We start from the raw sequence: 23,103 nt of genomic DNA on the forward strand, positions 1-23,103 counted from the left end.
CACACACACACACACTCCTTCCCGTATGCATCATTCATTCATTCACTCACACTTCTTCCCGTATGCATCATTCATTCATTCACTCACACACACACTCCTTCCCGTATGCATCATGAGCCTTAGGCTGCAGACAGTCCCACAGATGCTTGGTGTCTGTCGATAAGAAACACCGCACACACCAGGCCAGCCTGGCTCAGTGGTTGAGCATCGACCTATGAACCAGGAGGTCACAGTTCAGTTCCCAAAGGGTGTGGGCTCAATCCCCAATGTGAGGGGTGGAAGGAGGCAGCCGATCAATGACTCTCTCTCATCGTTGGTGTTTCCATCCCTCTCTCCCTCACCCTTCCTCTCTGCAATCAATAAAATATATTAAAAAACAAAGAAATGGCATCTGCCTGGGAAGAGACAGTGGAGAAAAAGGGTTTCCCTGGACACCAAGGGCATGGAGAGTAGCAGTATGTCATGCGAGGTCTGCCCTAGACAGAGAAGCAGCCCTAACCCGAACTCTAACCCTAACCCAAACTCTAACCCTGACCCTAACCCTAACACTGTCCTGGGAAGAGCCATAACCCAAACCCTAACCCTAACCCTAACCCTAACACTGTCCTGGGAGGAGCCATAACCCTAACCAAACCCTAACCCTAACCCTGTCCTGGGCAGAGCCATAACCCTAACCCTAACCCTAACACTGTCCTGGGCAGAGCCATAACCCTAACCCTAACCCTAACCCTAACCCTAACCCTGTCCTGGGAAGAGCCATAACCCTAACCCTAACCCTAACCCTGTCCTGGGCAAAGCTATAACCCTAACTCTAACCCTAACCCTAACTCTGTCCTGGGAGGAGCCATAACCCTAACCCTAACCCTAACCCTAACCCTATACTGGGCAGAGCCATAACCCTAACCCTAACCCTAACCCTGTCCTGGGCAGAGCCATAAACCTAACCTTACCCTAACACTGTCCTGGGAAAAGCCATAACCCTAACCCTAACCCTAACCCTGTCCTGGGCAGAGCCATAACCCTAACCCTAACCCTAACCCTAACCCTGTCCTGGGCAGAGCCATAACCCTAACCCTAACCCTAACCCTAACCCTAACCCTAACCCTAACACTGTCCTGGGAAAAGCCATAACCCTAACCCTAACCCTAACACTGTCCTGAGCAGAGCCATAACCCTAACCCTAACCCTAACACTGTCCTGGGAGGAGCCATAACCCTAACCCTAACCCTGTCCTGGGCAGAGCCATAAACCTAACCTTACCCTAACACTGTCCTGGGAAAAGCCATAACCCTAACCCTAACCCTAACCCTGTCCTGGGCAGAGCCATAACCCTAACCCTAACCCTAACCCTAACCCTGTCCTGGGCAGAGCCATAACCCTAAACCTAACCCTAACCCTAACCCTAACCCTAACACTGTCCTGGGAAGAGCCATAACCCTAACCCTAACCCTAACACTGTCCTGAGCAGAGCCATAACCCTAACCCTAACCCTAACACTGTCCTGGGAGGAGCCATAACCCTAACCCTAACCCTGTCCTGGGCAGAGCCATAACCCTAACCCTAACCCTAACACTGTCCTGGGAGGAGCCATAACCCTAACCCTAACCCTAACACTGTCCTGGGAAAAGCCATAACCCTAACCCTAACCCTAACCCTAACCCTAACACTGTCCTAGGAGGAGCCATAACCCTAACCCTAACCCTAACACTGTCCTGAGCAGAGCCATAACCCTAACCCTAACCCTAACACTGTCCTGGGAGGAGCCATAACCCTAACCCTAACCCTAACACTGTCCTGGGAAAAGCCATAACCCTAACCCTAACCCTAACCCTAACACTGTCCTGAGCAGAGCCATAACCCTAACCCTAACCCTGTCCTGGGAGGAGCCATAACCCTAACCCTAACCCTGTCCTGGGCAGAGCCCTAACCATAACCCTAACCCTGTCCTGGACAGAGCCATAACCCTAACCCTAACCCTATACTGGGCAGAGCCCTAACACTAACACTAATACTGTCCTGGGCAAAGCCATAACCCTAACCCTAACCCTGTTCTGGGCAGAGCCCTAACCATAACCCTAACCCTAACCCTGTCCTGGGCAGAGCCATAAGCCTAACCCTAACCCTGACACTGTCCTGGGAAAAGCCATAACCCTAACCCTAACCCTAACACTGTCCTGGGCAGAGCCATAACCCTAACCCTAACCCTAACCCTGTCCTGGGAGGAGCCATAACCCTAACCCTAACCCTAACCCTAACCCTAACCCTAACCCTAACCCTAACGCTAACACTGTCCTGGGAGGAGCCATAACCCTAACCCTAACCCTAACCCTAACCCTAACCCTGTCCTGGTCAGAGCCATAACCCTAACCCTAACCCTAACCCTGTCCTGGGCAGAGCCATAACCCTAACCCTAACCCTAACCCTGTCCTGGGCAGAGCCATAACCCTAACCCTAACCCTAACCCTGTCCTGGGCAGAGCCATAACCCTAACCCTAACCCTAACCCTAACCCTAACCCTAACCCTGACACTGTCCTGGGAGGAGCCATAACCCTAACCCTAACCCTAACCCTAACCCTAACCCTAACCCTAACCCTAACACTGTCCTGGGAGGAGCCATAACCCTAACCCTAACCCTAACCCTAACAATGTCCTGGGAGGAGCCATAACCCTAACCCTAACCCTAACACTGTCCTGGGAGGAGCCATAACCCTAACCCTAACCCTGTCCTGGGAAAAGCCATAACCCTAACCAAACCCTAACCCTAACCCTGTCCTGGGCAGAGCCATAACCCTAACCCTAACCCTAACACTGTCCTGGGCAGAGCCATAACCCTAACCCTAACCCTAACCCTAACCCTAACCCTGTCCTGGGAAGAGCCATAACCCTAACCCTAACCCTAACCCTGTCCTGGGCAAAGCTATAACCCTAACTCTAACCCTAACCCTAACTCTGTCCTGGGAGGAGCCATAACCCTAACCCTAACCCTAACCCTAACCCTATACTGGGCAGAGCCATAACCCTAACCCTAACCCTAACCCTGTCCTGGGCAGAGCCATAAACCTAACCTTACCCTAACACTGTCCTGGGAAAAGCCATAACCCTAACCCTAACCCTAACCCTGTCCTGGGCAGAGCCATAACCCTAACCCTAACCCTAACCCTGTCCTGGGCAGAGCCATAAACCTAACCTTACCCTAACACTGTCCTGGGAAAAGCCATAACCCTAACCCTAACCCTAACACTGTCCTGGGAGGAGCCATAACCCTAACCCTAACCCTGTCCTGGGCAGAGCCATAACCCTAACCCTAACCCTAACCCTGTCCTGGGAGGAGCCATAACCCTAACCCTAACACTGTCCTGGGAGGAGTCATAACCCTAACCCTAACCCTAACCCTGTCCTGGGAGGAGCCATAACCCTAACCCTAACCCTAACCCTGTCCTGGGAGGAGCCATAACCCTAACCCTAACACTGTCCTGGGAGGAGTCATAACCCTAACCCTAACCCTAACCCTGTCCTGGGAGGAGCCATAACCCTAACCCTAACCCTAACACTGTCCTGGGAAGAGCCATAACCCTAACCCTAACCCTGTCCTGGGAGGAGCCATAACCCTAACCCTAACCCTGTCCTGGGCAGAGCCATAACCCTAACCCTAACCCTAACCCTGTCCTGGGCAGAGCCATAACCCTAACCCTAACACTGTCCTGGGAGGAGCCATAACCCTAACCCTAACCCTAACCCTGTCCTGGGAGGAGCCATAACCCTAACCCTAACACTGTTCTGGGAGGAGTCATAACCCTAACCCTAACCCTAACCCTGTCCTGGGAGGAGCCATAACCCTAACCCTAACCCTGTCCTGGGCAGAGCCTTAACCCTAACCCTAACCCTAACCCTGACCCTGACCTCCTGGAGAATCCGGTTCTGCACCTGCTTTAGGGACAAGTGGGGCACAAGGAAGGGAATGGGCACAGCGGGCACCGACCCAGCTGTGCTGGGCAGCTCCCAGGCCTTCTTCCTGTAGCTCCTGGGGGGTGGGGGGGTGTGTGTTTGGATATGGGGGTTGGAGAGGGGTGGGCGCCCAGACATTGGGCAGCGGGTCACAGAGCTCGGCCTGCTGGGTGGGGTCCCGGCTCGGCGCGGAGCCTGCCTGTGTCACTTGCTGGTTTGGAGTCTGCAGCATGTCGCTGACCACACGGAGCGGCAGGTTCCTCCCTGCCTGAGGGGGCGTCCTCCCTCTCAGGGGACGCAGACACTCGGGGACGCCCCTTTTTAAAAATATGTTTTTATTGAGTTCAGAGAGGAAGGGGGAGGGAGAGACATCCATGATGAGAGAGATCATTGACCCGCTGCTTCCTGCACGCCTCACACTGCAACTCAGGCACGTGCCTTTGACAGGAATCGAACCCGAGGCCCTTCAGTCCGCAGGCTGATGCTCTGTCCACTGAGCAACACCAGCTGGGGCTCGGGGACCCCCCTTAACTCAAACCCTCGTGCAGACGCGTGACGACGACACAGAACCAGGCAGGGACGGGAGACGAGAAACCAAACCAGCAGTGACAAGGACGCCAGCACGCCCCGCTCTCCCCCCCCCGCCCCCCCCGTGGCCCGGGGCCGGGGCTCCAGGTGCAGCCCTCCCGACCTGCCCGTGCACAGGGACCCGGCATCGGCCACAAGGCAGCCCATCGGGCCGGGAGCCTGTTTCTCTCAGGGGCCCCGAGGGGCTGCGCCGTGGCCTCGAGTGGCGTGGCCTCAGGAACGCATTGCTCTTCAGCGGGACGGGGGGGGGGGGGGGGGGGGTCCCGCTGGGAGGGTCCGCCGCCGGCCGCCGCCCACCTTGTTGATGACCTCCACCTTGATCTCCTCCTCGTCGGCGATGGCCTTCTCTTTGCTGACCTTCTCCGTCTCCACGCCCACCACGTGGATCAGCTTGTCCGCGTTCTCGTTCTTCTGCACCAGCTCGGCCTCCTGGATGGCCAGCGTGGCCTTCAAGTCGTCCACCTGGGGAGGGGCACCGGGGGACGCGGCTCGGGCGCTGGCCGCCCTCCGCGCGGGCGGGCTCATCTCCAATCTCATCTCAATGCGCCTTTTCGACGCCTCGAAGGCAAGCATTTATTGAGCACCGACTGTGTACACAGGGTCACAAGCGCAAGATACGTTCCCGCTGCTCGGGTTTGACAGTCCAGCGGGTGGGGGTCCTGGGGAGGCGGGGCCGCGGCGAGAGGAAGCTGGGAGCCGGGGACTGAGCCCGCCCTGGGGATCGGGGGTGCCGGCCCAGGGCGGCCAGGCAGGAGGGGGCCGGGCAAGAATAGCAAGTGAGGGGGCGGGGGTGCTCCCCCTTCCTGTCCATTTCTACCACAGGGGCCGCACTGTCCCAGGGCTGGGCGCCCCGCCGGGTCCCCGCTGCCCCCCCCCCGCCCTCCGCGGACCTGCGAGGCCGTGCTCTGCAGCTTCATCAGCCCGTTCTCCAGCCGCTCGATCTTGGCCACCAGCTCGGCGCGCTTCTTGGCCAGCAGGCTCTGGTAGAGCTTGATCTGCTCCAGGAAGGTCTTGGGCGTCGTGTAGTTGTAGCGCCGCTCCATGGCCAGGTACGCCTTGGACATCTCGTTGACCGTGGTGTGCACGTAGGCCATGAACAGGCTGATGGAGGCCTTGACTTCCGGCTGCGGGCGGGACGCCGTCACCCCGGGCCCCGCCGGGCACGACCCCGCGGGCCCCGCGTCACCCACCGGCAGACACGGGCTCTCCAGGCCGCTCCGCGCGGGCCCTGTGGGTGGCCCGGCCGTGTCCGCCTCCTGGGCCGCCCGGTGGGCACGGCCGCTCGGGCCGGGGCCCGGCCACGGGGAACGCTGGGCCCAGGAACCCACCGGCAGCAGCCCCGCCCTGGCTTCCAATGTTGTTCCCCGTGAACTTTTTAGCATTTATGTTGATTTTTTAAAATGTTGCATTAAAACGACCTGATCGCCGAGGTTTCCCGCGCCCCTTAAGTGTTGTGCCCGAGGCGAGCGCCCGCTTGCCTCACCCTAACCCGGGCCCGGGAGGCGGAGGGTCCGGGATCCCCTCTCCGCGACGGCCGCCGGCACAGACGGGGCCGAGGCGGCTGGGCCCCGACTCACCAAAATGCCCTCCGTCTCCTCCAGGAAGCGGGCGCTGACCGACACCAGGGCGTCCTCCGGCCACTCCTGGAACCAGTCGATGGCTGTGCAGTTGACCACGGCGGGGAACTTCCTGGCTCGGACCCGCAGGACGGAGCCCACGGGGGAGAAACACAGGATCACCTGCGGGCGGGCCGAGGGGCGCTCGTGGGGGCGCCGCGGCAGGAGGCTCGGCCCCAAACGTCGGGCAGCCTTCCCGCCTCCGGGCCTCACGGGGGCCCCCGCCCCACAGCGAACGCAGGCTCAGCTGAGGTCACGACCCCCCCAGCGATGTCAGGGAGCAGGGCCCCCCTCAGGAGACCCTCCCAAAGGCGGACGAGGAAGTGTGGATGCAGGGCCGGCGGAGAAGGGCGGCCACGCTGGGAGGCCACGCTCCTTTAGCAGGTCTGTCCCCCGGGGACACGGAGCCTCCTCCAGGCCCCCTAGGACCGTGGCTACGCCCCAGACAAGCGGGGACCCCCAGGGACCCCAGTCTGGGAACGTCTGTGTCAGGGAAGCCTGGCCTAGGTCAGCCCACCTCCCCTGAGCAGGATGCCGAAGGGCCAGGTGTGCTGAACTGCTGAAACTGCTCCGTGTGCGTGTGTGTGTGTGTATGTGTGTGTGTGTGTGTGTGTGTGTAACACACGTGTCTGGGCCACGAGATGCCTCTCACAGCCCCTCCCCGTCCACCAGGCGGCCCCACCGCTCTGTCCTGGGAGGGAATGGCCCCCCCTCACCCAGACCAACACCGGAGCCCACAGGCACGGCCCCCGGAGCCGGAGCCGGAGCCGGAGCCGGAGCGCACCTTGAGCTGCCGGCGGACCTTCTCGATGAAGAACTTCCAGCACAGCTCCCGGGTGTCCGTCAGGCCGAGCGACTTGACCTGCGGCCGCATGGACGAGATGATGTTTTCCACCTCGTCGTCCGCGAACAGCCCCGGGATCTCGCCCGAGGCCAGCAGGTCGTTGATCAGCACCAGGAACTGCTCCTCGGCCACCTGGGAGTCCGTCATCAGGAACACGGAGGGCACGTTCTTCACCGCCGCCTTGATGTACTGCGCGCTCAGGTCGGTCTGCGCGGGGGGCGGCGGGGGGACAGGCTCAGAGTCCCGGCCGGACGCCCCCGGCCTTCAGGCTCCGAGACGCAGACCCCGGGGCCGGCCGCCCGGTCCCGGCGACGGGTGGTGAGCCCCGCCAGCCAGCGCCGCACCTTGAGGTCGGGGACCCCGTAGCCCTTCTTGAGCGTGATCTGGAAGACGTCCAGCGCGCTGATGTAGGCGGCCAGGCGCGAGAGGCTCTGCTTGCCGCTGCCGCCCACGCCCACCAGCAGCGCGTTCCCCCGCGGCGACTCCAGGATGCGGTTGATCCGGCAGATGTGCGCCACCGCGGCTTCAAACAGCACCTGCGGGGCCAGGCACCCTCAGCCCCTCGCCCCGCGGGGACCCGCCTTCCACACCACAGAACCCCGTCCGTGACCCCGCCCCCGCCGCGGGGCTCGCCAGGATGGCGCAGCCGTGGGGCGCCGGCCGGGTGTCCGCCCTCGGCTCGCCCGGCTCACCAAGTTCATGACCGCGTTGACCTCGTTGTAGCTGTCCAGCACGTCCGTGAGCAGCTTGTTCAGGTGGGCCATGTCCGTCACGGGCAGGTACTTGGGGTCGCCGATCCCTTGAGCAAAGTGGCTGAAGATGTTCGGTTTGGCAAACAAAAGCTCATCGCCGAGATCCTACCGGTGGGAGACAAGGCGCTTCTGTCGTTTGCCTCCACGGACACGCCATGGACACGCCACGGACACGCCACAGACACGCCATGGGCAAGCCGTGGGCACAGCAGCCGGTGCGCCAAGAGGCCAGGCCAGGTCTCCAGGGGCCCACACGTGTTTCCAGGCGCCCTGCGGACAGCTGGGAGAAGTCCCTGTGGGATGGTCTGTGCCCATCACATGAGGAACACACTGGTCCCCCAGGGCCCCCAGGACCCCCAGGGCCCCCGGAGCCCCCAGCAGAGCAGCTGGGCCCAGGCGGGCCTTTCTCCTCCCCGCGGGGATGGAGGGAGGTCATTCAACGTCTTCCCGCTGAGACACACACCCACGTGAGAGCGCCCCGTGGGACCCAGCGTGGTCCCCCCTGCCCACCCGAGGGCCCTCCCAGGAGGGGTGCAGGCATCACTGGCCCCGTAGCCTGCCCTCCGGGAGCGTCCGGGCTCCGCAGAGGGACAGCGGCTGGACTTACGTCAAAGAATTTCTTGGTGGACGCGATGGTGACTCGGCGCAACGCGTCCTGGTCCTTCCCGTCCACCATCTTGTCGCCGTACACCCGCTCGGCCTCGTGCAGCCAGAGGCGGACCAGGTCCAGCGGGGTTTTCAGGATCTCGGTGGTGGAGAACAAGATACCCTGCCCCCCCCACACGAGGTGGGTGTGAGGCAAGCCGGCCGCGCTGTGCCCGAGTGCCGGGGACAGTGGCCGCTTCCCCCGGAGCGCCACTCAGCAGCTGGGGCCAAGGAAGCCACCGCTGCCACGTCCACGCAAACCCCGGGGCCGGAGGGCGTGTCTGCGGCCGGAGAGACATGTGGGGGGGGGGTTGCCCGCAAGACAAGGTCAAGGGCTCCATCCTCTAGCGGGGAGGACAGTGGAGAAGGGACCAGAGAGGCCTCCTGGGGACCCACCCCCCGAAGCCTCAGGCCGTGGTGACTAGCGTGGGCTCTGCAGCCAGCGGCCCCCCAGCTCTGGCCCAGCCGTCCACGAACCACGTGACCGGGAAGGCCAGCAGGTGCTTCCGAGGGAGCTCCTCCGGCTCTGACCAAAGACAGGCCCTGCCTGATGGCGGCTGCGTTTTAGCTGGAGGTGTAACCAGGCCAACAGAGTCACACAAATGACACGTGGGACGTGCCATGGACGGCCCCGGCGGGTGGTCGGGAGCGTGTGTGAGACGGGAGGGCCTCCGGAGAGCGTGGCGTGGGGGCTGCCCTTGCAGTGGGAGAGGCGGCATGGCTTCACCTCCTGGAGCCTTAGTCTCTCCTTCTCGTAAATGGGGTGTGAGAGCATTTCATGTTGTTTAGAGGAGAATATGGGGGTGTGAATGGCCAAGCCCAGTGCCTGGCTCAGACTAAACAGTCAGTAAATTAGAGGAAACATCATCACTAGCATCACCATCACCATCATCACCATCACATCACCATCACCATTACCACCACCATCACCACCATCACCATCATCACCATCACCATTACCACCACCATCACCACCATCACCATCACCATCATCACCACATCACCATAATCACCATCATCACCATCACCATCATCACCATCACCATCACCACCACCATCACCACATCACCACCACCATCATCACCATCACATCACCATCACCATTACCATCATCATCACCACCACCACCATCACCATCACCACCACCATCACCACCATCACCACCATCACCATTACCACCACCATCACTACCATCACCATCACCATCACCACCACCATCACCACCACCATCACCATCACCATCATCACCATCACATCACCATCACCATCACCACCACCATCACTACCACCATCATCACCACCACCACCACCACCACCACCATCATCATAACCACCACCACCATCACCACCACCATCACCATTGCCATCATCATCCCTGTCCCGCTCCAGGTCAGCCGGCTCTCTCTCCTGAGAGAAGCAGAGGAGGAGGGTGTCTATGGGTCCGGCTCGGCCAGGAAGTGGCCGGCCGGGCTGAGGGCCGTACCTGGAAGATGTTGGAGAGGTCCCTGAGGTTGAAGGTGTAGTGGAACTTGATGGCCGTGGGAAGGAACGTGGCCGTGACTTTCTGGTGCAGGGCTGTGGTAGGAAGACACCCCATCCTAGGCACTCTCTCTGGCCTCAGGGAGGGCAAGGCTTAGGGTCTGTTCCCAAAGCAAACGCCCTGAGCCAGTGGCAATTTAAGAAATCTGCAGAGCAAGGGGGAGCCTGCTGCCCAGGTGACGTGCAAGTCATTTCTATTACCCCCCGCCCCCCGGCAATCGGATTTCACCCCATCTCCTGTGCAAACAGCACCGGTGAAGACACTGACTGGAAAGGCTACGTAAACCATTTACAGGGAAGACAGAGCAGCCCCAGCCCCTTAAAGCGGCGGGTGTTCCTGACAGGAGAGGGGAGGCCGGCCGGCTTACCCAGGGCCGAGGCCACCAGCTGCCCGCTCATCCGCTGGACCACCAGGGGGGCCGAGCGGTAGGTCAGGTGCTGGGACAGGATCGTGTTGTAGATGGTCGTGAGGGCCTCCTGGCCGGGGAAGCTCACGGCGAACACGCAGAAGTGGCGCTGCCCGGACAACCAGAGCCCCACGTCAGGCAGCCTCGGGGACCGCGCGGCCGCCCACGTGGGAAGAGTCTGTCCGCGCCGCCCAGGGTCTTGTGGCCAGAATGCCGTGTGCGTGTGCGTGTGCGTGTGCGTGTGCGTGTCCCATTAAATATTGGTCATATCTGAAACAACCAAATGCCCTTCGCGCTCTCAAGAAAAATGTTGGTGGAGCCCGGCCAGTGTGGCTCAGTGGTTGAGCATCGACCTATGCACCAGGAGGTCAAAGTTCGATTCCCGGTCAGGGCACAGGCCGGGTGGGCTTGATCCCCAGCGTGGGGTGTGCAGGAGGCAGCCGATCCGTGATTCTCTCTCATCATTGATTTCTCTCTCTCTCTCTCTCTCTCCTCTCTCCCTTCCTCTCTGAAATCAATACAAATATTTTTTTTAAAGAAAAGGAAAATGTTGGCGGAGGCAAGAGCGTCTCAGAGCCCAGGCCTGGCTTCTGCCCAGGACCCGCTGCTCAGGGACCCGGAGGGGGGTCCTGGTGGGTGCAGGCGTCGTCCTGTGGGTCCCACATCCTGGGCAGGTGGAGGGTTATGCTTGCTGGTCACCTTAAACCCAGAGTGACAGGGCGCCTGCAGCTTCCTTTGCTGAATCTGCCAGCCCGCTGGGGTCCCGGGGCCCGGCTGGCCGGCCTCTGACACCCCTGCCCCCCGAACGTCCAGAGAAGTCAGCCTGCCGTCCCGATGTCCCCAAACAGGGCTTTATCCTCCTCTGCCCACGCGGCCCTCCGCCGGCGGCTGCGGAGGGAGTCGGCCGCCCACCTGGAGCCGGGGGTCGATGGTGAAGGAGCCGGAGGTGGGGTTCATGCAGGCCACGTACTGGCAGTTGTGGATGTCCTTCAGCGTCAGCTTCTGCCTGTCGTACCTGCGGGGACCCGCGTTGGGGTCCTGCCCCCAGCACCCCCCCCTCCACCCCCCGCCACCTTCCCCCCACACCCCCCCCCCCCGCCACACCTAGCATGTGGCTGTGAAATGGTGGATTTCACCTCACCCCCCGCCACGCCCCCGCCCGCCCCGCCTACCAGTGCCCGTGGTCCATGTGCTGGCGGATGAGGGTGTGCGGGGCCACCGTGCCGTACTTGTCCACCTCGGGCATGTTCATGTCGTCGATGAAGTAGATCAGCTTCTTGGTGCCGGGCGGCCCGTAGTTCCTGCCCGACTTCTTCTCCAGCGGCTTCTCCAGAACCCCTGGGAGGGAGCGCGGCCAGCAGGATGTGGCCTAGAGGGGCCTCCCCTCCCCGGGGGAAAGGAGGGGGTGGTGGGCGTCATGGGGGGGGCAAGGGCTGCAGGAACCTGTGCCCTCAACCCTGTGGCTCCCGCAGCTCGGTGGTGACGGGCCCGTGGGATCTGCCGGGAGCACGGGGAAGGGGCCTGGCCACCGCCCGTCCCTACTCTGGGGGGGGGGCCAGCGGGTGGGGGTGGGGAATGAAGGAGCAATTGGCAAGTCCCCGGGACAAGGAATGGGGGGACAGACAGCCATGTGGCTGCGTGTGTCCAGGTTGGGTTATGAGGACCGACCCCTGCTCCCCCCTTCTTAACTGTACCCTGTCCCCCAACCTCACCCTGTCCCCCAGCCTTACCCTGTCCCCCAGCCTCACCCTGTCCCCAACCTCACCCTGTCCCCCAACCTCACCCTGCCCCCAGCCTCACCCTGCCCCCAACCTCACCCTGTCTCCCAACCTCACCCTGCCCCCAGCCTCACCCTGCCCCCAACCTCACCCTGTCCCCCAACCTCACCCTGCCCCCAGCCTCACCCTGCCCCCAACCTCACCCTGTCTCCCAACCTCACCCTGCCCCCAGCCTCACCCTGCCCCCAACCTCACCCTGTCCCCCAACCTCACCCTGCCCCCAGCCTCACCCTGTCTCCCAACCTCACCCTGCCCCCAGCCTCACCCTGTCCCCCAACCTCACCCTGCCCCCAGCCTCACCCTGTCCCCCAGCCTCACCCTGTCCCCCAACCTCACCCTGCCCCCAGCCTCACCCTGCCCCCAACCTCACCCTGTCCCCCAACCTCACCCTGCCCCCAACCTCACCCTGTCCCCCAACCTCACCCTGTCCCCCAACCTCACCCTGCCCCCAGCCTCACCCTGCCCCCAACCTCACCCTGTCTCCCAACCTCACCCTGCCCCCAGCCTCACCCTGCCCCCAACCTCACCCTGTCCCCCAACCTCACCCTGCCCCCAGCCTCACCCTGTCTCCCAACCTCACCCTGCCCCCAGCCTCACCCTGTCCCCCAACCTCACCCTGCCCCCAGCCTCACCCTGTCCCCCAGCCTCACCCTGTCCCCCAGCCTCACCCTGCCCCCAGCCTCACCCTGTCCCCCAACCTCACCCTGCCTCCAGCCTCACCTGCCCCCCAACCTCACCCTGCCCCCAGCCTCACCCTGTCCCCCAGCCTCACCCTGTCCCCAGCCTCACCCTGTCCCCAGCCTCACCCTGCCCCCAGCCTCACCCTGTCCCTCAGCCTCACCCTGTCCCCCAGCCTCACCCTGTCCCCCAGCCTCACCCTGTCCCCCAGCCTCACCCTGTCCCCCAACCTCACCCTGCCCCCAACCTCACCCTGTCCCCCAGCCTCACCCTGTCCCCCAGCCTCACCCTGTCCCCCAACCTCACCCTGCCCCCAGCCTCACCCTGTCCCCCAACCTCACCCTGTCCCCCAGCCTCACCCTGTCCCCCAGCCTCACCCTGTCCCCAGCCTCACTCTGACCCCAACCTCACCCTGTCCCCCAGCCTCACCCTGTCCCCCAGCCTCACCCTGTCCCCCAACCTCACCCTGTCCCCCAACCTCACCCTGCCCCCAGCCTCACCCTGTCCCCCAACCTCACCCTGTCCCCCAGCCTCACCCTGTCCCTCAGCCTCACCCTGTCCCCCAGCCTCACCCTGCCCCCAGCCTCACCCTGTCCCCAACCTCACCCTGTCCCCCAACCTCACCCTGTCCCCCAGCCTCACCCTGCCCCCAGCCTCACTCTGACCCCAACCTCCCCCTGTCCCCAGCCTCCCCTGACCCGCTCACCCTGCCCCCCAGGCCTTCCCCTGCTCCACCTGCCCCCCCAGCCTCCCTCTGCACCAGCCCCCCCTGCCCCACTCCCCCTGCTCTGCTCCCCCTGCCCCCAGGCCTCCCCCTGCTCCCCCGCCCGCTCACCCTGCAGCATGGCGGAGGTGGTGTAGAAGTTGAAGGGCACTGCCTGCACCAGGTAGTCGTCTGTGTTCAGGCTCTCCAGCTTGTCACCCATCAGCACCGACTTGCCCGACCCCGCGTTCCCCACCAGCATCACGGGCCACGACTTGTCCATGAGCAGGTCCATGAAGTAGCGGATGCGGATGGTCTCGGTCGTGTGCACCAGGGAGGCCTGGGGAGGAGGGAGGAGGGAGGAGGGAGGAGGGAGGAGGAGGAGCCGTGGCCGCGGACACACTCGTCTCGTTCGCCCTGGGACGCCCGGTCCAGGCGCGCGGCGGGGCGCCGGGCCCCCCGGGCAGCTACCTGCAGCGGGACGTCGGGGTCCAGCTCGAAGGCGGGCACCCTGTCCATCCAGGGCAGGAACTTCTTGGTGTCGGGGTCCAGGTAGTAGTCGAAGACGGTGCCCTGGGAGGGGAACTTGATGGTTTTGAACTCGTTGATCCACCACTTGCTGAACTCGACGCGGTAATCCACCAGCTGCGGGAGGACAGCGGTGAGCGGCGGTGAGCGGCGCCGAGGGCCGGGCTGCGCGGCGTCCCGCGGGCGGCGCCCACCTGGTCCTGGAACATGGCGCCCCCGAAGGCCCAGAAGCAGGCGAACACGAAGTAGAGCTCGTACAGCTCCTTGGGGGAGTCGGGCGGCGTGTTGCGCTCGGTGAGCAGGCACTCGAGCAGGTACAGGATGGTCTGGATCACCGTGACCTCGGGCACCGGCGTGATCTTCTTGAAGCCGAAGCGCAGCTTGTCCAGGCACATGGGCAGGTACTTGTCGAAGAGGATCATCAGGTTGGCCTTCTCCGACTGCACCTTGCGCCGCTCGATCCAGCTGCTCACCACGCTGCGGAGGGCGGGAGGTGCGCTGAGGCCCGGCCGTTGTGCTGGGCCACCCCCTCCCCCCCGGCCCAGCGTCTCTCCCGGAGGAGCGCTCGGCGCCTCCGCGTGACTCTGGGGCGCCTGCCTGGCCGCGCAGACCAGGCACTGCTGAGGGCACGAGCTCTGGTGCCGATATTCTAGCGATGGGGGTGCTACAAGCCCAGAGCAACCGGCATCCCTACTGTCCCAGATGCAGCTCACACGGAGGGGAGGGGAGGGGAGGGGAGAGGAGGGGAGGGGAGGGGAGGGGAGAGGAGGGGAGGGGAGAAAGGTTTCGTGACATCATGGGGTCAGGGAGAGGGGACAGGAAGGAAAGAGAGGAGAGAAGAGGAGAGAAGCAGGAACATCTCATCACATCATCAGGGCTCCTGGATCCAGCCATGCCTGAAGCATGCTTGGCAAATTGAGCCAATAGACTTCCTCTACATGAGGCCTCCCCGTCTGTGGGCCTTGCCTGCAGCACAGGACACTGGCATCTGACACGCCCCCAGGCTTGTCACATGCGTGTGAACCTCTGACACGCCCCAGCCTCGTCACATGTGTAACTGACACGCCCCCGGCCTCATCTCTCCGCCAGTTTGGAGCGGGACAGAGACCCCCCAGCTCACGGGTTCCAGCCCAGGTCCGCAGGGTTGATGTAGAGAATGCCGGCTCTGGAGACGGTGGCCGGCGTGGCGGTCCTCAGGTGGCTGATCTCGAACACCAGCCTCATGGTGCGGTTCAGCGGGATCCGCTCGTTGCTGGCCAGGGTGAGGACCTGGCGAGGGAGGCCCGCGGGGGCTCTCAGCAGCCAAGGCGCCGTCGCCCGAGGGTGCCCCACACGGACGCATCTCAGAACGAGCAGGAGGGAGCCGGGACCCTGCACCCGGCCCCACTGCTGACTGGCTTCCCCCAACCCGGCGTCTCTGTGTCCCTGACCCGGTCCCGCCTCTGCCCCCTCCTGCCCCGGGACAAGGGTTAGGATTGCACTCTCACACTATGTGGGCACCCCCCCCCCCCGGCCCCCGGAATCCTGCAGCTTCCTCCTGTGCTCGGTTGAGATTCATCTTTTCAGCTGCTTCTACATAATTCTTCCTTCCAAGGTGTTAGCTATTTTTTCCACGTTATGCCAACTAACTAGACAAGAATGCTTTTCTTATCTGCACCCTCCACCCATGCGCTGCCAAAATGTCTAAGACAGGACATGCGTGGAGCAGGGTCACACACGGAACGGGGTCACGTGTGGAGCGGGGTCATGTGTGGAGCAGGGTCACACGAGGAGCGGGGTCTCGTGAGGAACGGGGTCATGCGAGGAGTGGCGTCACGTGTGGAGCGGGTAACGCGTGAAGCGGGGTAACGCGTGAAGCGGGGTAACGCGTGAAGTGGGGTAACGCGTGAAGTGGGGTCACGTGTGGAGCGGGGTCACGTGAGCACACCTTGTGACACGGGACTTTCCCTGTTCCTAACTGTCCGTGTGGAGCCCCAGGCAGACCCCGCCCCCCGCGTCCCGTCTGTGGCAGGTCTGTCTGCTGTGCGGGTGGATGGTGACGTGGGTCTGGGGGTTCTCGAAGTCCAGGAGCCCCTCGAACCTTGTTGTCGTCCATGACGGTGTTGAGAGACTCGATCCACATGGGGTCGATGTCCCCGTCCAGGACAATCCACTTGGGGCCCTCGTGCGTGATGTTGGCCAGGTCCCGCATGATGGTCGAGAAGAGGCCTAGGAGCGAGCAGGGCTGTGAGCAGGGCTGGTGTGAGCAGGGCTGGTGTGAGCAGGGCTGGTGTGAGCAGGGCTGGTGTGAGCAGGGCTGGTGTGAGCAGGGCTGTGAGCAGGGCTGTGAGGAGGGCTGGTGTGAGCAGGGCTGGTGTGAGGAGGGCTGGTGTGAGCAGGGCTGGTGTGAGGAGGGCTGGTGTGAGCAGGGCTGTGAGGAGGGCTGGTGTGAGCAGGGCTGGTGTGAGCAGGGCTGGTGTGAGCAGGGCTGTGAGCAGGGCTGTGAGGAGGGCTGGTGTGAGCAGGGCTGGTGTGAGGAGGGCTGGTGTGAGCAGGGCTGTGAGGAGGGCTGGTGTGAGCAGGGCTGTGAGGAGGGCTGGTGTGAGCAGGGCTGGTGTGAGCAGGGCTGGTGTGAGCAGGGCTGGTGTGAGGAGGGCTGGTGGGAGGAGGGCTGGTGTGAGCAGGGCTGGTGGGAGGAGGGCTGGTGTGAGCAGGGCTGGTGTGAGCAGGGCTGTGAGGAGGGCTGGTGTGAGCAGGGCTGTGAGGAGGGCTGGTGTGAGCAGGGCTGGTGGGAGGAGGGCTGGTGTGAGCAGGGCTGTGAGGAGGGCTGGTGTGAGCAGGGCTGGTGTGAGCAGGGCTGGTATGAGTAGGGCTGGTGGGAGGAGGGCTGGTGTGAGCAGGGCTGGTGTGAGCAGGGCTGGTGTGAGCAGGGCTGTGAGCAGGGCTGTGAGGAGGGCTGGTGTGAGCAGGGCTGGTGTGAGGAGGGCTGGTGTGAGCAGGGCTGTGAGGAGGGCTGGTGTGAGCAGGGCTGGTGTGAGCAGGGCTGGTGTGAGCAGGGCTGGTGTGAGCAGGGCTGTGAGCAGGGCTGTGAGGAGGGCTGGTGTGAGCAGGGCTGGTGTGAGGAGGGCTGGTGTGAGCAGGGCTGTGAGGAGGGCTGGTGTGAGCAGGGCTGGTGTGAGCAGGGCTGGTGTGAGCAGGGCTGGTGTGAGGAGGGCTGGTGGGAGGAGGGCTGTGAGGAGGGCTGGTGTGAGCAGGGCTGGTGGGAGGAGGGCTGGTGTGAGCAGGGCTGTGAGGAGGGCTGGTGTGAGCAGGGCTGTGTGGAGGGCTGGTGTGAGCAGGGCTGGTGGGAGCAGGGCTGGTGTGAGCAGGGCTGTGAGGAGGGCTGGTGTGAGCAGGGCTGGTGTGAGCAGGGCTGGTATGAGTAGGGCTGGTGGGAGGAGGGCTGGTGGGAGCAGGGCTGGTGGGAGGAGAGCTGGTGTGAGCAGGGCTGGTGTGAGGAGGGCTGGTGTGAGGAGGGCTGGTGTGAGGAGGGCTGGTGTGAGCAGGGCTGGTATGAGTAGGGCTGGTGGGAGGAGGGCTGGTGGGAGCAGGGCTGGTGGGAGGAGAGCTGGTGTGAGCAGGGCTGGTGTGAGGAGGGCTGGTGTGAGGAGGGCTGGTGTGAGCAGGGCTGGTGTGAGGAGGGCTGGTGGGAGGAGGGCTGGTGTGAGCAGGGCTGGTGGGAGGAGAGCTGGTGTGAGCAGGGCTGGTGGGAGGAGGGCTGGTGGGAGCAGGGCTGGTGGGAGGAGGGCTGGTGGGAGCAGGGCTGGTGTGAGGAGGGCTGGTGTGAGGAGGGCTGGTGTGAGGAGGGCTGGTGTGAGCAGGGCTGGTATGAGTAGGGCTGGTGGGAGGAGGGCTGGTGGGAGCAGGGCTGGTGGGAGGAGAGCTGGTGTGAGCAGGGCTGGTGTGAGGAGGGCTGGTGTGAGGAGGGCTGGTGTGAGCAGGGCTGGTGTGAGGAGGGCTGGTGTGAGCAGGGCTGGTGGGAGGAGGGCTGGTGTGAGCAGGGCTGGTGGGAGGAGGGCTGGTGGGAGCAGGGCTGGTGGGAGGAGGGCTGGTGGGAGCAGGGATGGTGTGAGCAGGGCTGGTGTGAGCAGGGCTGGTGGGAGGAGGGCTGGTGGGAGCAGGGCTGGTGGGAGGAGAGCTGGTGTGAGCAGGGCTGGTGTGAGCAGGGCTGGTGTGAGGAGGGCTGGTGGGAGGAGGGCTGGTGGGAGCTGACAGGCGATGTGGGACCGTCTCCCCCAGGACTTGAGGCCCCTCCGTCCGCCTGGGCCATGCTGGCCGCCACGCGTGTGCTCACTGCGCTCACAGGGACCATCGTTGGCACCACGTGCAGGGGTGCCCGAGACCCGCCTTACCCTGGGCTGGCCAGGCAGGGGCAAGTCTCCACACGTGCTCCCTGCTCAGAGCGCATGAGCGCCGTGACGCCCACTGGCGCCCCACCCCCCACGCCCCGGCCGCTGCCCCGTTACCGTCTTTCCACTCCCTGGTCGCCGGGTTGATGATGCCGAAGAGCTCGTCGCAGGTGACGGCCTTGGGGTCCAGGTCCACGGCCACCGGCTTCCTCTTCAGGTTCTGGTAGGTCTTGTTGAGGGATTTGAGCACCTGGCGGAGGCGGGGTCACGGGCGGTCACTCAAGGGGGGCCGCGGGGCGACGCCCACAGGGGAACTCGGATCCCAGACCCCCTGCCCTGGGTTGGCTTTGCTTTGGTGACACACAGGGGGGTTTGTGTCCCCCAGATGGGAGCCGGGGCGGCAAACATGGGGCTGCGTTCCGGTCTCAGACGGCACAGGCACTGGCCTGGCTCCACGCTGAGCCCGGGAGAGCCATTAGCTTCCCGATGACAATGTAACCCACGCTCATGGGGGGGGGGCGGGAGGTGCTCACAGGGGGAGGTGCTCACGGGGGGAGGTGCTCAGGGGGGCGGGAGGTGCTCAGGGGGGAGGTGCTCACGGGGGGGGGGGGAGGTGCTCACGGGGGGAGGTGCTCACGGGGGGAGGTGCTCACGGGGGGAGGTGCTCACAGGGGAAGGTGCTCACGGGGGGAGGTGGTCACGGGGAAGGTGCTCACGGGGGGGAGGTGCTCACGGGGGGAGGTGCTCACGGGGGGGAGGTGCTCACGGGGGGAGGTGCTCACGGGGGGAGGTGCTCACGGGGGGAGGTGCTCACGGGGGGAGGTGCTCACGGGGGGAGGTGCTCACGGGGGAGGTGCTCACGGGGGGAGGTGCTCACGGGGGGGAGGTGCTCACGGGGGGAGGTGCTCACGGGGGGAAGGTGCTCACGGGGGGAGGTGCTCATGGGGGAGGTGCTCATGGGGGGAGGTGCTCATGGGGGGGGAGGTGCTCATGGGAGGGGAGGTGCTCACGGGGGGGAGGTGCTCATGGGGGGAGGTGCTCATGGGGGGGGAGGTGCTCATGGGAGGGGAGGTGCTCACGGGGGGAGGTGCTCACGGGGGGAAGGTGCTCACGGGGGGAGGTGCTCATGGGGGAGGTGCTCATGGGGGGAGGTGCTCATGGGGGGGGAGGTGCTCATGGGAGGGGAGGTGCTCACGGGGGGAGGTGCTCATGGGGGAGGTGCTCATGGGGGGAGGTGCTCATGGGGGGAGGTGCTCATGGGGGGGGAGGTGCTCACGGGGGGGAGGTGGTCACGGGGGGAGGTGCTCACGGGGGGAGGTGCTCACGGGGGGAGGTGCTCATGGGGGAGGTGCTCATGGGGGGAGGTGCTCATGGGGGGGGAGGTGCTCACGGGGGGAGGTGCTCACGGGGGGAGGTGCTCACAGGGGGAGGTGCTCACGGGGAAGGTGCTCACGGGGGGAAGTGCTCACGGGGGAGGTGCTCACGGGGGAGGTGCTCACGGGGAGAGGTGCTCACGGGGAAGGTGCTCACGGGGGGAGGTGCTCACGGGGGGAGGTGCTCACGGGGAGAGGTGCTCACGGGGAAGGTGCTCACGGGGGGAGGTGCTCACGGGGAGAGGTGCTCACGGGGAAGGTGCTCACGGGGGGAGGTGCTCACGGGGAGAGGTGCTCACAGGGGAAGGTGCTCACGGGGGGAGGTGCTCACGGGGAAGGTGCTCACGGGGGGAGGTGCTCACGGGGGGGAAGGTGCTCACGGGGAAGGTGCTCACGGGGGGAGGTGCTCACGGGGGGGAAGGTGCTCACGGGGGGAGGTGCTCACAGGGGGAGGTGCTCACAGGGGAAGGTGCTCACGGGGAAGGTGCTCACGGGGGGAGGTGCTCACGGGGAGAGGTGCTCACGGGGAAGGTGCTCACAGGGAGAGGTGCTCACGGGGAAGGTGCTCACGGGGGGAGGTGCTCACGGGGAGAGGTGCTCACGGGGAAGGTGCTCACGGGGGGAGGTGCTCACGGGGAGAGGTGCTCACAGGGGAAGGTGCTCACGGGGGGAGGTGCTCACGGGGAAGGTGCTCACGGGGGGAGGTGCTCACGGGGGGGAAGGTGCTCACGGGGAAGGTGCTCACGGGGGGAGGTGCTCACGGGGGGGAAGGTGCTCACGGGGGGAGGTGCTCACAGGGGGAGGTGCTCACAGGGGAAGGTGCTCACGGGGAAGGTGCTCACGGGGGGAGGTGCTCACGGGGGGGAAGGTGCTCACGGGGGGAGGTGCTCACAGGGGGAGGTGCTCACGGGGAAGGTGCTCACGGGGGGAGGTGCTCACGGGGGGAGGTGCTCACAGGGGGAGGTGCTCACGGGGAAGGTGCTCACGGGGGGAGGTGCTCACGGGGGGAGGTGCTCACAGGGGGAGGTGCTCACGGGGAAGGTGCTCACGGGGGGAGGTGCTCACGGGGGGGAAGGTGCTCACGGGGGGAGGTGCTCACAGGGGGAGGTGCTCACAGGGGAAGGTGCTCACGGGGGGAGGTGCTCACGGGGAGAGGTGCTCACGGGGGGAGGTGCTCACGGGGGGAGGTGCTCACGGGGGGAGGTGCTCACAGGGGAAGGTGCTCACGGGGGGAGGTGCTCACGGGGGAGGTGCTCACGGGGGGAGGTGCTCACAGGGGAAGGTGCTCACGGGGGGAGGTGCTCACGGGGGGAGGTGCTCACAGGGGAAGGTGCTCACGGGGGGAGGTGCTCACGGGGGGAGGTGCTCACGGGGGGAGGTGCTCACGGGGGGAGGTGCTCATGGGAGGGGAGGTGCTCACGGGGAGAGGTGCTCACGGGGGGAGGTGCTCACGGGGGGAGGTGCTCACGGGGAGAGGTGCTCACGGGGGGAGGTGCTCACGGGGGGAGGTGCTCACGGGGAGAGGTGCTCACGGGGGGAGGTGCTCACGGGGGGGAAGGTGCTCACGGGGGGAGGTGCTCACAGGGGAAGGTGCTCACGGGGGGGAAGGTGCTCACGGGGGGGAGGTGCTCACGGGGGGAGGTGCTCACGGGGGGAGGTGCTCACGGGGGGGAGGTGCTCACGGGGGGAGGTGCTCACGGGGGGAGGTGCTCAGGGGGGGAGGTGCTCACGGGGGGAGGTGCTCACGGGGGGAGGTGCTCACAGGGGGGAGGTGCTCACAGGGGGGAGGTGCTCACAGGGGGGAGGTGCTCACGGGGGGAGGTGCTCACGGGGGGAGGTGCTCACGGGGGGAGGTGCTCACGGGGGAGGTGCTCACGGGGGGAGGTGCTCACGGGGGGGGAGGTGCTCACGGGGGGAGGTGCTCACGGGGGGAGGTGGTCACGGGGGGAGGTGCTCACGGGGGGGAAGGTGCTCACGGGGGGGAGGTGCTCACAGGGGGAGGTGGTCACGGGGGGGAGGTGCTCACGGGGGGAGGTGCTCACGGGGGAGGTGCTCACGGGGGGAGGTGCTCACGGGGGGGGAGGTGCTCACGGGGGGAGGTGCTCACGGGGGGAGGTGGTCACGGGGGGAGGTGCTCACGGGGGGGAAGGTGCTCACGGGGGGGAGGTGCTCACAGGGGGAGGTGGTCACGGGGGGGAGGTGCTCACGGGGGGAGGTGCTCACAGGGGGAGGTGCTCACGGGGGAGGTGCTCACGGGGGGAGGTGCTCACGGGGGGAGGTGCTCACGGGGGGAGGTGGTCACGGGGGAGGTGCTCACGAGGGGGAGGTGCTCACGGGGGGGAAGGTGCTCACGGGGGAGGTGCTCACGGGGGGAGGTGCTCACGGGGGAGGTGCTCACGGGGGGAGGTGCTCACGGGGGGAGGTGCTCATGGGGAGGGAGGTGCTCACGGGGGGAGGTGCTCACGGGGGAGGTGCTCACGAGGGGGAGGTGCTCACGGGGGGGAAGGTGCTCACGGGGGAGGTGCTCACGGGGGGAGGTGCTCACGGGGGGAGGTGCTCACGGGGGGAGGTGCTCACGGGGGGAGGTGCTCATGGGGGGGAGGTGCTCACGGGGGGAGGTGCTCACGAGGGGGAGGTGCTCACGGGGGGAGGTGCTCACGGGGGGAGGTGCTCACGGGGGGAGGTGCTCACGGGGGGGAGGTGCTCACAGGGGGAGGTGGTCACGGGGGGAGGTGCTCACGGGGGGAGGTGCTCACGAGGGGGAGGTGCTCACAGGGGGAGGTGGTCACGGGGGGGAGGTGCTCACGGGGGGAGGTGCTCACGAGGGGGAGGTGCTCACAGGGGGAGGTGGTCACGGGGGGGAGGTGCTCATGGGGGGAGGTGCTCACGGGGGAGGTGCTCACGGGGGGAGGTGCTCACAGGGGGGAGGTGCTCACGGGGGGAGGTGGTCACGGGGGGAGGTGCTCACGGGGGGAGGTGGTCACGGGGGGAGGTGGTCACGGGGGGAGGTGCTCACGGGGGGGAAGGTGCTCACGGGGGAGGTGCTCACGAGGGGGAGGTGCTCACAGGGGGAGGTGGTCACGGGGGGAGGTGGTCACGGGGGGAGGTGCTCACGGGGGGGAAGGTGCTCACGGGGGAGGTGCTCACGGGGGGGGGGGGAGGTGCTCACGGGGGGGGGGGAGGTGCTCATGGGGGAGGTGCTCACGGGGGAGAGGTGCTCACGGGGGGAGGTGCTCACGGGGGGAGGTGCTCACGGGGGAGGTGCTCACGGGGGGAGGTGCTCATGGGGGGGAGGTGCTCAGGGGGGGGAGGTGCTCACGGGGGAGGTGCTCACGGGGG

At 65.2% G+C, this 23,103-nt stretch overlaps 1 protein-coding gene across 1 annotated transcript in view; it reads right to left on the reverse strand.

The window, feature by feature from the left end:
- DNAH17 (dynein axonemal heavy chain 17) overlaps positions 1-23,103 on the reverse strand; it is a 75,233-nt gene that overhangs the window by 19,423 nt on the left and 32,707 nt on the right. The window contains exons 42-58 of the mRNA XM_054709931.1: positions 18,509-18,641; positions 16,105-16,232; positions 15,145-15,293; positions 14,219-14,501; positions 13,968-14,141; positions 13,629-13,836; positions 11,510-11,675; positions 11,250-11,352; positions 10,299-10,446; positions 9,875-9,966; positions 8,354-8,515; positions 7,687-7,851; positions 7,339-7,530; positions 6,935-7,201; positions 6,112-6,273; positions 5,425-5,658; positions 4,832-4,996 (exon numbers count right to left, since the gene is read on the reverse strand). Coding sequence (XP_054565906.1) covers positions 4,832-4,996; positions 5,425-5,658; positions 6,112-6,273; positions 6,935-7,201; positions 7,339-7,530; positions 7,687-7,851; positions 8,354-8,515; positions 9,875-9,966; positions 10,299-10,446; positions 11,250-11,352; positions 11,510-11,675; positions 13,629-13,836; positions 13,968-14,141; positions 14,219-14,501; positions 15,145-15,293; positions 16,105-16,232; positions 18,509-18,641 — 2,931 coding nt within the window. The remainder of the gene's footprint in view (positions 1-4,831; positions 4,997-5,424; positions 5,659-6,111; positions 6,274-6,934; positions 7,202-7,338; positions 7,531-7,686; positions 7,852-8,353; positions 8,516-9,874; positions 9,967-10,298; positions 10,447-11,249; positions 11,353-11,509; positions 11,676-13,628; positions 13,837-13,967; positions 14,142-14,218; positions 14,502-15,144; positions 15,294-16,104; positions 16,233-18,508; positions 18,642-23,103) is intronic.

The sequence above is a fragment of the Eptesicus fuscus genome, chromosome 20 (genome assembly GCF_027574615.1).
Source record: "Eptesicus fuscus isolate TK198812 chromosome 20, DD_ASM_mEF_20220401, whole genome shotgun sequence".
Classification (NCBI taxonomy): Eukaryota; Metazoa; Chordata; class Mammalia; order Chiroptera; family Vespertilionidae; genus Eptesicus; species Eptesicus fuscus.